Source organism: Triturus cristatus, chromosome 3_1, assembly GCF_964204655.1.
Source record: "Triturus cristatus chromosome 3_1, aTriCri1.1, whole genome shotgun sequence".
NCBI lineage: Eukaryota > Metazoa > Chordata > Amphibia > Caudata > Salamandridae > Triturus > Triturus cristatus.
In genome coordinates this window covers 1162960902-1162973824 of record NC_140583.1, presented here as the reverse complement: position 1 = coordinate 1162973824, position 12923 = coordinate 1162960902, and the positions used below count along the sequence as shown (strand labels likewise).

The following is a 12923-nucleotide window of genomic DNA, read 5'->3' as shown; positions in this document are numbered from 1 at the left end:
CATGTCCACGGAGGCCTACTGTCTAAGAAGGACCCAGGACGTGGAAGACGACCCCAGCACGCCTGTCCCAGCCAGGAAGAGGAAGAGAGAGAGGCCGAATTATTGCTTGTAGACATTAATAAACCCCCAAACCCAGCATACCGTCTAGCAGTATTCTTGTTCTACTCACAGGAAGTGTACTGCCGGGTGACAGTATAGTAAATGTTTTTCAAGGCCATTTGATGAAAACTCTGGAAATGTAAATTATTTCGATCAGTGGGTTTTATAAACACATTTGTAACCAATAGTTGGTTGTGTATAGATACTTCAACATCCAGAAATGTGATAGCTTCCTTGCTCATGCAGTAAGCGAATTCAATCCTTTCATTGACGTTGTTGAACTTATTGATGGCCATTTCTAGATCGTATTTGTTGCCCTTTCAGATAACAAAAATATAATCAATGTATTGTAAGTAGATCATCAAGTTGTCAAGCCAATTCTGTTTTGAAAAAATGTTGTTCAAATCGATATATGAAGAGGTTAGCATAGCAGGGAGCTGCACAATTCCCCATAGGAGTTCCAGACAATTGTATGTAGTACTCCTTGTTCAATTCAAAAGTAACTGTGGTAAAGAGTAAAATGTAGTAATTCCAAAAGGAAGATTTTAAAATCCTCCTCCATTGAAGAATTTATAAGAGAAGATTCAACAGCTTCAATACCAAGGTCATGCAGAATCGAAGTATATAAAGATTTCACATCAATGGTGCAAATAATGAGTACAGTATCCTCATCGAATTCAATGTCTTTAATTTTATTTAAAAAATCAGTCCTGTCTCTGAGGTATGTAGTCATCTTCTGAACAATGGGTTGCAAGTTTTGGTCCAAATAATTGCAGACGAGTATATGATGCTGGGAGTTTGTCATTATGAACTCCACAGCACCATAATGGCTTTACTGAAAACTGGGAAGTTTGGTATCAAACCTCTCAACACATTAAACCCACACTGATGTCAGAGAGGGATTTAATGAAAAATGCACTCAGAGGGCATCTTAGAGATGCCCCCTGAAAAACGACCAGCCTCTGTTGAGTTCCGTGACTGGTACACACCAGCCTGCCACCACGAGACATGTTTCTGGAACCTGGGGAGGGAGCCTTCGCTCCCTGAGCCCAGAAACAAAGCTTTTCCTGGGCGGAGGTGGTCACACCTGCCCTAGACCAGGAAGAGCCATCTGTGGCAGCGGAGCCTCAAAGGCCTTGCTGCCTTTGTAACGCGACCCCCAGCCTCTCCTGCTATCAGGAGCAGGCCCCCTTCCTGTCTCCACTCCCATTTGGCGGGAAAAATTAGCCCAGCCCAGAAAGTGTGTCCACTTCTGCCAACCCCACCCCTCAGGTGGGGTAGACAGGGTGCAGCCCACTCTTCAGTGCCCACCATCTTGCAGATGGCAGGCACTCCAATCAGGATTAGGGATTGTGCCCACTCCGACTCATGGAGGGAGCACACCAAGGGTGTAGTCACCCTAAGGTCAGTAGCCCACTGGCTACTCACCTCAAGGCCCCTAGAATGCCCCCTAAATACAGTATTTAGGGGCTGTCCTAAACCAAGAAGAGAGATTCTCGCAACCTACAAAAGAAGAAGGATGAAAGAAGACGCCCAGCAGAGGAGACTGGAGAGAAGAACTGACTTGACTCTAGCCCTATTGGCCCGTCTGCAGTATCTAAAGATCCTGCACCAAAAGTAACCTTCTCCTGCAGCCAGCGACCTCCAGAACCCTGGGAGGACTGACTGCCTTAAAAAAAGACTGGATATCCTGAGAACAGCAGCTCTGTTCAAAAGAAACTCCCAAGACAAACTCTGAGCCTGCTGAGGACAAAGAAACCCAACGCCTGTAACCACCACTGCACCTATCACCTACGGCCCGAGTTCGAGTGGCCCATCTGTCCCAGCGAGGTCCCCCAGCGCTCCAGAGTCTGTGTCCACCGTGGGTTGACCCCTCCAGGACTCCCTGACATTACCTGCAGCCTCTGCACAGAGACCCCCTCACGTGGCCCGGTAAGGTGAAATCCGACCTCAAAAGCTACCTCTGCATCCAGCCATCCTGCGCCCTGGAGAAGAGAACCCAAGGTGCACCTAAGTCTCAAGCCCTTCAACTTACCTGCCCAGCTGTTGGTTCCTTCCGGAAGTCTTCCTGGACCGAGCCAGCAGGCCAAAATCCAAAACCGGCAACTCCTATTGAAAACAACAGGGCACCCGATGCCAAAACAGCACCCTGCACCCAGCCGCCCCGCGCCGGTGCGGGTGCACCTTGTGTACTAACTCGAATTCCCTTTGCCCTGAGCCTATAAACCAATAACTCCATTTCCTCCCATAGGACTGCATTGACTTATTTTCCTTGAAAATTCTTTTAAGTGTGGAGTTGGTTTGTATGAAAACTTGAAAAACTGCAAATGTACTAAAAGTAAATTACTTACCTTTTGTCTAGGAAATGTCTCAGTGTGATATCTTGGCATATCACAATGATTAGCAAAAGCAACTTAAAATGTAATCCAAGAAGTAATGAGTATTGTAATCTACAAAGTAACTTAAAAGTAATTCTGATTATTGACTTTCCTGTAAATCAACCAACTGCATTTGAACTTGCATTCAACTGTAAAGCACTGCAAACGATTTTGCAAAGTATTATTTTACTTACCTGCACCAGGCTTGGCTTGGTTTGGTTCTAGAAATAAAATAACTAGATAATATTTTTTTATACAAAACATTTGGTCTGAGTTCAGTCTTTGAGTGTGTGACATCACTTTTTGCCTGAGTGTGTACCACAAATGCTTAACACTACCCTCCAATAAAGCCTTATTGCTCGACCACACTACCACAAATAGAGAGTAAGGTGCTATCTACTTTTACCTCTGCCTACCTTTAGGGTTCCACTGGACTCTGTGCACACTATACCTCATTTTAGTATAGTATATACAGGGCCAGCTTCCTACACTGCTACCTAGTAACAGCCTAGGTTCTAATAACTTAATGGATGAGAGGGAGGTGGTGTGGCAAGAGACATTAAGTGCAAGAACGAAGTAGGTGTCTGACTGCATGGATGTCAAATGAAACAAGCATGGAAAAGCCAATAGGTCTCACCTTATGACTTCTGGGCTTTGCCAATAATCTTTGGAAATGCTGTACTGAAAAAATGCATCATGATGCTACTGGTGCCTCATCATTCAGTAGGCATGTGGATGCATGATAACGTATGCGCACCCTCGCATATTAGAGTGGGCACTCTTTCTAATACGTTTTTTAGTTAGTGATCCAAGGTGGTGGACACCACTTCGAACGGTAAAAACAAATTTTACATACTCAGAAGCACTTTTTAGACTTTGCTAAGACAGCGCGTACGCTGTCTCGTCTAGGCCTTTTGTTTTCTATTGCTGGGCTTAGAAACCGCCTATTGCTTACCATTAGTGGGCTTCATTGCCACTCATTTGCTGATTTTTTTTGTTCAGCAGCCGCTTCCTTCCTTCTTCATGTGTTTATCCCTCTCCTAGAGCATGGACGCATTACTTCTGTCCTTCTGCCGCTCACTTTTGCAGGTGCTACCTTTTTCTTTGTGTTAGTACACTGTACCACAGTGTGTCTTTTTCAGTTGGCTTTCTTCTGTACTTCTCCCCCCTTTGTTGTCTGTCTTCTTGCCCCTTTCCTACTGCCCTTCCTTCTTATGTTGTATCCATTTTGCATGTCCCCATATGCCCTCCTTCCGGGGTTGTTCGTGTTGATTGCATCTAACTGCCCTCCCTTTTTCCATTGTTGTCCAAGTTGCTTGCCCCCACTCACCTTCCCACCTTCTGTTGTTGTCCATGTTGCTTGCCTCCTCACTCCTACCTTCATTCTGTTGTCCTTGTTGCTTGCACCGATCTGTCTCTCTCTTTACGTTGTTGCCCAAGCTTCGCTTGCCCCCTACTCTCCTCCTTTCATTGTTTCCCTTGTGGCTTGCCCTTACATGCCCTTCTTTTTAGGTCTCGCGAGCCAAAGGCTCGAAGAGACATTTTATATGTGGGATTTTCAAAGTGCTACCCACAGTCTTTTGGCTGGCCTAAACCTTGAGTGCACGATCACATGCACGTGCACAGCTGCTCCTCTGCTCATTGCATTCCCCCCTCCCTTCTCACCCAGCCCTTTGATGCTCTGCTCGATTACTTTCACTTTCGCCGCTTTGACCCTTGCATTCCCCCCTCCCTTCTCACCCAGCCCTTTGATGCTCTGCTCGCATCTCCCTCCTCCCTGGGCGTGAAGGGAGACAAAGCCATCCTGCTTGATCAATGGCTTTGCATTCCCATGTGTTCCCGTAGTAAACATGCCCGAGGCGCCAGCCGAGCACAAGGCTCACGGAGACATTCTCTTTACCCTCGTTTATGGTTCTTGTTTTTCATGCCACTACAGAGACACATCTTTTTCACCATGATAACCTTTCCTTAAATCAAAAGTAGTTAAATCCTCTCCTGCAGACCTCCCCCGCCCCCTCCCTAAAAAAAGCTCTGAGGTGGGCAGTAGTAGAGGTGCTTCATGCCAAATAAACAAATTCACTCAGACAACCGTGGGTGCTACTTGTAGTTCCCAAATGTATCCACTTTAAAGTTGCATTTTTTTACTTTATGAACACATACTACATACAGTTCACATTTGCACTGTTACTCTGGGAATCCGTTTTTTAGCTTCATCTGCAGCCAGTGCTTTCCTTGCCCCGTGTCCTGCATAAGCCCCATTTTGGCTGCAGGCAGGAGGGTTTGTCAGGCAGACTGATCTGAGAATTTTCACATGCAGTAACTCCGTGTCAAAATGCATTATCATCTGCCACATTATCGTACAAGGAAAATCGGCGATTTGAAAAATGGGCAGTTGGATCAATTGTTCACAACATGTGCCGGGACTAATTCGGTGTGGCTTGTGTTACATTTCCCATTGCTTTCAGAATGAAGCATATGCACATGTGACATATGCGGTGCTAGGGACTACAGCTCGCTCTGTGGAAAGTATCCAAGTAACTGTCCGGAGCCCCTGCCTGTAAAACAAATGTCTTTTCCACGTTTATCAGCTATTTTTAGTCGGCGAAGACCACAGCGCTGTATGTTTTAGAAGCAGCTTTCCTCGAAGAACAGGTGCCGTTTGTTAATGGAGTACAACACGAACACTGACATTTTTATTTACAGGAAAATGTTTACCTATTTTTGCACAACTAACCTCTGTTTTCCCACAACTTTAACGGTTTGCGTACACATTCATTATTTTGGGGAATAAAAGCTATCAAGATCCAGTCAGTTTGACTAAAGCCGCGTATACATCTGGCCTTTTACTGCCTTAAAATAATACACGTTGCACTTAAATTGTCAGAACGTATGTCTTTGTGTCTCATTGAACCGAAAATCTATATCAACTAAACGCTTTTTAGTAACACATTTTTCATTGGTAGGGCTTTTTTTAACCCTCCCAAGGGCGTTTGTGAAAATAGAATTGGCTCTGTGAGAACCCAACTGTGAACAACAAAAGCAGGGCAGACAAAAAACAAGCATTTGCAATGCAATAGGTCTCGCATTTACGCGCGTTTAAGCTATTGGCATTGTAAATGACAATGCCTTTTATTTATGTTTTATAAACCAAAATATAAATAAAAGGCATTGTCATTTACAATGCCAAAGGCTCAAACTCGCGTAAATGCGAGACCTATTGCATTGCAAATGCTTGTTTCTTTTGTTGCCTGTGTTGCTTGCCCCAACTCGCTCCCCTTTCAGTGCTGGCTACATCATATTGCTTTCTTTTTTACTTTCAGCTATGCTGCACAGCTAAAACCAAGCCAATACCTCGCATAGGCGGGACCTATTGGCATTGCTAATGCTTGTTTACAGTGGAATTGGTCCGCAGCAAACGGCAGCTGCTGAGCCCTTCCAAAAAAAAAAAATACATATATGTGTATATACATATATATTTTTTATTTTTTAATGGCCACTAGGGGTGGAGGAGCAACAAAGTAGCGGGTGGTAGGAAAGAAACAGAGAGTGGGCTGGGGAGCAACAAACCAGGGTAAAGAATGATTTAAAAATATAATTTAAAAGCAAGGAGGAGAAAGAAACGGAATAAGGTGAAGGGAGCATCACAGAGCACATAGGGTAGGAGACTTGTGAAATTAAAAGCACCACACTAGAGAGAGAGCCAGTGGGCAATAACAATACAGAAGGCTTGTGGAGGGGAGTGTAAGAAGTTGATGGGGAGGAAGCAGCACATCAAGGAGAGAACCTGAAAATGCATACACTTGTGTGTTACTTAATGGAAAATAAAAAAATAAATAGTTCCCTGATGTGAGCAGTGAAAGGATGCTGATCACCCTTCAAAAAGATGGTAAAGAAGCTATACTCCAGGAGAGGTACAAACACAAGAAGAGACCGACAATCCATTGAATGAGAAGGAACAAATAAGAGTGACAATAAAGCCAACCAATGGTAGGCAGTGGGCAGATACTTCTAGCCTAAATACAGCTAAAAGGTGTCTGGTAAATGGGACCTAAAAAGGTCGAGAGTTCTCTGTTGAAGCTGCTATGTCAGCAGCCCTCCACCCCCATGGTGCGGCAGCTAGGCCGGTGCCCAGCCTCCATTTGCTTAGGGTTTGCACTCTGTAACTATGCACAGGTATGCCTCTTGTCACGACTCCTTTCATATTGCAAGAGGGGGTTTTGTATCTGAAGTGATGGACATTTTCTGGTAATGTCTCAACCCATACACATTTTTCTTCATACAGCTCAATGTGTATCATTTTTGGTTTCAGAAACCCATTACTTTTTGCGACATTGTTGCATGTTTCTCCGAAGAGGAGTGGAAGCTTCTAGAGCACTGGCAGCAGGATCTTTACAAGAACGTGATGAAGGAAATCCACCAGGCCTTGCTGTCTCTTGGTAACGTTTCATTTTACTTAACAGCTGTTTATTCCTGTTTAGAATTAACAAATATGGTGGTTGTTTTCTTATGGCTTCAAACATGTCTAATCGAAATGTTTTGGCATTGATACATATTTATTTGCCGGTAGGTGAATAGTGATGCAATTAGTTTTTTCCATTTTTATTTGACTGATCAATGTACACTTGCACTTTGATGTGTTAAGTGCCCTATCTACATACAATAAAATAGTTAAGCTCCCTGAAACCATTCGAGTTGTACTACTAGCACATGTTCAGATTCACAGCAGTTTAAGCTTCATTAGGAAATCTCACTCTTGTTCAGTTTGACGTTAGCCAATACCTTGTGAGTTTACTAATATTATATGTAAACTATACTTATTAATAGGGGCTTTTAGCGAGCACTTTTCATCCATTGGCCTGTTATTGTGCATTCACATTTTACTACTACAGTATGATGCAAATTGTCAAAACACTTTTCATTCCAACTTAAGGTATTCTGGCCTTTCACAGGAAGCACATCTGCACACATAGTAGTATCCGTTACTGCCATGGATCTACTGTGGCAATGTGTTTCTGTATGAGACCAAAAAAGACTTTTTCTTTTAGCCAGTGTTTTTTTTTTCCAATTGACAAGGGCCTAGCAGTTTACTCAAAAATAATGCTTTCTGGTTCGCCTCTCCATCCCTGCACCCACCACGATGGGTGGAAATAGAGACTGCTCTGTGTGCTCTATTGAATCTTTCTGCTGTCATCACGGTGCCAAAATGTAAAGCGCCACAATCGCTCACAATCTTTTCCAACACTATAGGGGCTCTCAAAAGGCTGGATAAACAAATGCAGACACCAGTACAAAACTATGCTAACAGCACTGTGGTATAATCCCAAGACTAGAATTGATACCGATAATTTCACTCCGGAGTCAAAGGCATCCAAGGGCATTATACAAAAGATCTATTTGATAGTGACAATAGCCCCTTACCCTTCTCTGGCTTAGCACAAACTCATAACCTTTCAACGCTAGATTTCTATAGTTTTCTAAAATTAAAAGTCAGACTGTCTAAACTTCTCAGGCCTAGATATCCCTCCTTACCAGGCCGCTTATTGAGCTGGCTTAAGTCTGGTCACATCAGCTCCAAAATATACAAAACAATCTCTAGCTCCCCTCTTCCACAACATTCCACCCATCCTATTAATGGACAATCATTTTGATACAGAAACAATTGGACACATTTCAGAAGAAAGCTGGTGAAATATCAATAAACTAGCCTTGAGGAAAAACTTTTCCCCCTCTATTTTCCAAGCAAAATACTTTGCTTTGAACCTTTTACACTGGACACAAGCTGGGGTACACAAATTAGAGCTTTGTGAAGACAACAAATGTTGGAATTGGAAAGAGGAGTCTGGTCCCCTCCAGCATATGTTTTACCACTGCGACTTCTCAAACAATACTGAGACCAAGTCCAGTCATAATTAACGGCAGTTTTCCTTACTTCCATAGCTCTAGACTACGTCATATTGATAATAGGCCTTTGGGCATCTAACTCTATGACTACTTTATGCAGTATTGATATGGCCCTGCTGGACCTACTCCTAACGGTTGCTGTGATGTTCATCCTATCCGAATGGAAATCGTTTAACCACATTTCTTACCATACATGGTGGGCGTGGGTCTCCTTCCTAAGAAGTGGTCATATTTCACACTAAAAAAATTGACCTTCCCCCAGATCTCTCCTGAAATCTGGATCACCTACACAAGTTTTCTGCACTCGAGAAAAAATTAGCAAACTGGATCACAAACTTACCTTGGCACCTACCATGGGGTATAGCTGAGCATTCTGATTACCCCCCTTTTTTCTTCCCTCCTCACTACGTACACCGGTGTCTTGACATGGTTGACTGCTACACCTTGCGTACATTAGGGGTGGGCGGAATTTGCGGAATTAACCTCCGCAAATTATCGCGAGAATGCAGAAAATCTCCGCAAACACGCCGGAAATATCGCGAAGATGCGGAAGTTTTTTTGCCGCCTGTTCGCGGTATTTTTTGCGTGTTCGCGGGTCGCCAACTTACCCATGCGGTCGCTCACGGGCGCGGCCATCTTGTTTTCACTTGTCCCGCCCTCTGGTGTTGTTTACTTCCTGTTCCGGGTCGCGCAATGCATGTTCGCGGTCGATATTTCCTGTTCGCGATCGCTTTTACTTGATCGCGTTGCTTTTTGCTTGCTCAGGGAGAAAATATCGCGCGAACTTGCGCACGTGGTCGCAACGGGCGCGGCCATCTTGTTTTCCACTCTATTGCATGGTTCTGGGGCCTGATTTTCAATCCTCCCTAAATCTTTTCAATCCTTTGTTTATAGCCACTTTTTTTGGATCTTTATTACTTATTATTTCTCTAACTATTTTCCTGCCTCTATATTTTTGGTTTTTGTGTACTTTTTTTTTGTTTTTTAGCTACTTTTTCTCTTTGTATTGCCCGCTATTTATTTCCTTTACTCCTTTATTTATTTTACCTTTTCTTTCCCGCCCCGTCCCCAGAACCATGTCCAAGGGCAGGGCTGTTCGCCGGCGCAGCCAGAGCCGCGACCGCCTTCCTTGCGGAAGGCGGCACCCACAAGGGGTGCATGCACGGGCCTTATTTGGGGAGGCGGAGTTGGCTGCACTAATTTTCTTTGTGCAGCGCCACCTCCCCTCAACCCTGGCAGCAGGTGGCAGGCCTGGGTCCGGGTACGGCCTCCGGGAGCGTCGGCAGCGGTGGGGGAAGGTGCGCCGGGCAGTGTCGCGCATCTCTGGGGTCCGGCGCACCCAGGCACAGCTGACGCACCGGTGGTCTGACATCCTGGACCGTGAGCAGGACCTGCTGGACCTGCTAGGAGTGGAGGTCCCGGGGCTTGGTGAGTACCTATTTAATTATTACAACTTTGTGTCTGTTCTTCTGCTCTATGTTATATATTGCGAATATCTTTTTTTCCTTCCAACCAGCTAGAATGTTGCTGCTTGCAATACATTCCAGGTTAATAACGTTTAAAAGTCTTCTGTGATTATGACACAGGTGCTCTTCTGCGCTACTACTAATCTTACTTGTTTGCAGCTTTCCGTTTGCGCTTGCTTAGCGTGATTCTTTACGAGTTTATTTTAGAGAAATTAAGTTACGTAATGCTACAGTGACTCACGTCCACTCCTTACTTTGTCCTGTCACTAATAGATAGGGGCGGATTGATACATAGGTTTAGGTACTTTGTATGAGCTTCTAATTGGTTAGTGGTATGCGTGATGCCCCCCTCACTCAGTTACGTGACGTGCTGCTAGTACGCCAGTCTTTAGAACCTTTCTAGTTTGTTCAATGAGTGGAGGTAGGCTTTGCAGTTACTTAGCAGTAGCAGATCAGCATCAATCAACCCAAAATTTGGTGTATACAAAAAATGTAGTCATGTTCATGTGTCCTCCATGATTGGATCATACACATTGTTGAGGAATACAGTCGAAATGCATACTTAATGTACAATTGGCATGCCTGGAATAGGTGGGCTAGGTTGGGTGGTACGTTGTACTAATTCTTAGGCTTACTTGTAACTTAGTTTTCTGGAATCAGAATGGAAGAATGGATTACTGTTGATAAATAGTAACTTAAGTAGTCGAACTGCGAATCCCCCGATATTACATGTTGACCAGATGAGATCGGTCAATGTAGTTATTGCAATTGTTTACATAAGTGTTTTTTGACCGTTGTTGAAAAATATTGTATTTGCTTAAGTTGACACCATCCATCAATGTTTGTCTCTTTCTTATATCTTTCCTGTTCATCAGCACCCAGGGGCAGACGGGCAGGGACTGGGCAGTCGGCGGGACAGGAACACCACGAGGAGGACACCGCTGAGGGCTCCTCTGCTGGCCCCAGTAAGTCTTCTTGTTTTTAATAATATTTCTTATTCCATAACTTTTACTGCCCCATTTCTCCCGAACTATAGTGTGTTTCCAAATGCTATTCTTTTACCACCAATTATCCTTCGATCTGTACGGTTTCAAAAAGCTTATCCCTGCCTCCGCTATGATGACTGAGTACCACTACATACTATCAGTCTGTCTGTCTGTACTGTAGTAGCTAGTCTTGCCCAGTTGGCCAGTGCCACTCTTTGTGAAAGGTTGTAATATAAAACTCATATTCACCAGTAGCTCATACAATCCGTTGGGTTGTTGTCTTGTACTACTTTTTACTCTTGTTGATGTTTAGGCTTTGAAAATTCACAGCAACAGCCCTACCAGATTTCTTAATATTTTGATATGATACCCTATAGGACATACAACTGTTGTAGGGATCTTGCACATACATTTGCACCAGAAAATAGGATGTTGGTGATGGTAGGTTGGACCTTCCTTGCACACCTCAATCAGAAATTCCGCACCCACCACAATTCCACTGCTTGACTATAGTACTGTCTTGTCATACCTATTAGGTCTCGGAACCCTCCCCCCAAGATAACCAACAAGTAGACAACCCAGAACATTAACACACGCAACCTCTGTCGTGGAAGCTATTCACATGCACACCCTTACTTTAATTTGCTCAATCGTGTAAGTTAGTCCACTCCACACCAAATACCACAAAGTCTATGTAAGTTTCAAATTTTTATTTCGATTTGAGAAGGTCTGTACACTGTTTTCTTAGCAGCACCAACCGGCAAATCAATAACATTAAAACAATATACATTGTTACACTTATACAGTTGGGAATTAAATCATGATAACTGAAGTGGTGGAAGGCAGCACCACCATCCCATAGCAATTTAGTTTATATACATTTATAAATGAAGATGTGAGTGAAGGGACCCCTCACCTCAGAAGAACCTAGTACTGGTAGTTGGTGCATCGTTCAGAAGCTCTGGTTCGTAGAAGCGAATCTTGCGTCTGTAATGCGAAAAAAGAAATGGTGTGCGTTAGTATATTGCAACTTGCAAGCATTTCTCAGCCGTGCCAAAAAGTGTAGCATCTATGGATAAGCAATATGGACTAACAGTAACAGTAGTACACCAGTTCTTCCTAAAAAAGTGGCTTGTTAATGTTTGTTGACCGCCTGTACGCAGCGCGTAGACTAGACAGTAGCAGTGTGAGGCAGGTCATGTGGGCTCAAAGGTGTCTTAAGAAGCTGCAAGGTAAAGGTAACGTCACATGTGCATGGCTAGGGCTAATCAAGCAAATGCTACAATGATCATATAACTTAGTGTCTACTCTACTACTACCTGATTTGTACTAGTGATTTATGTTAGTATTAACTCATTTTTCAACCTTGCTACTGATCAATAGGGGGGAGGTGTATATGTTGCCTAATAAATGTGTAATGTTTTCTAGGCGCACTACCGACCACCATTGCTGGGGCCAGCGAAGGCGACGCAGAGGGCGAGGATGCGGCAGTTGCAGATAGCAACGGAGGGGGAGTGGCAGCACCAGTGGCAGGCGGTGGTAAGTTAGATTCATAATCTTTAACTATTGTTGAACTTGACAGCACACTCACTGCAAAGGTGTACTGTATGTATATGTATACTGTAAAGTTGTGAATTAGGGCCCCATTAGGATGGTGGGCGTATTGCCCCCGCCGGGCTGGCTGGAATTCACTGCCGTCACAGCAGGGGCAAACCTCCCGCCATCCCTGTAGAAAATATTCAGACATGTCTAGGCGGAAAAGGGTTCAATATGGCGGTGGTGTCTCTCTCACCACACCGGCAGCCATATAATCTGCATTTTGGAATGCCTTTGCGTGGCGGCATTACCGTCCGCCACGGAAAGGCATGCACACATTGCAGAGTATGCTTGGGGGCACCCATGGAGGGTACCTACCGATGCTATGGTACCCCCCCGACTTTCAAAGCAAAACGTGACAGGCTCCGTGCGAGGCCCGTCATGTTGTGCTTGGAAAAGCAGCACAACATTTTAGCATTGCTTTCAGCAAAGCCAACCAGAATTTAAATTTAAAATAACAGGGTGCGCCCGCCACTGTGCCGGGCGCATCATCCTAA

At 44.2% G+C, this 12923-nt stretch overlaps 1 protein-coding gene across 2 annotated transcripts in view; it reads left to right on the top strand.

Moving 5' to 3' along the window:
• LOC146861713 (uncharacterized) overlaps nucleotides 1-12923 on the top strand; it is a 540127-nt gene that overhangs the window by 19581 nt on the left and 507623 nt on the right. For both annotated transcript variants that reach the window (XM_085646067.1, XM_085646066.1), the window contains exon 2: nucleotides 6787-6913. In XM_085646067.1, the coding sequence (XP_085502193.1) occupies nucleotides 6787-6913 (127 nt within the window). The remainder of the gene's footprint in view (nucleotides 1-6786; nucleotides 6914-12923) is intronic.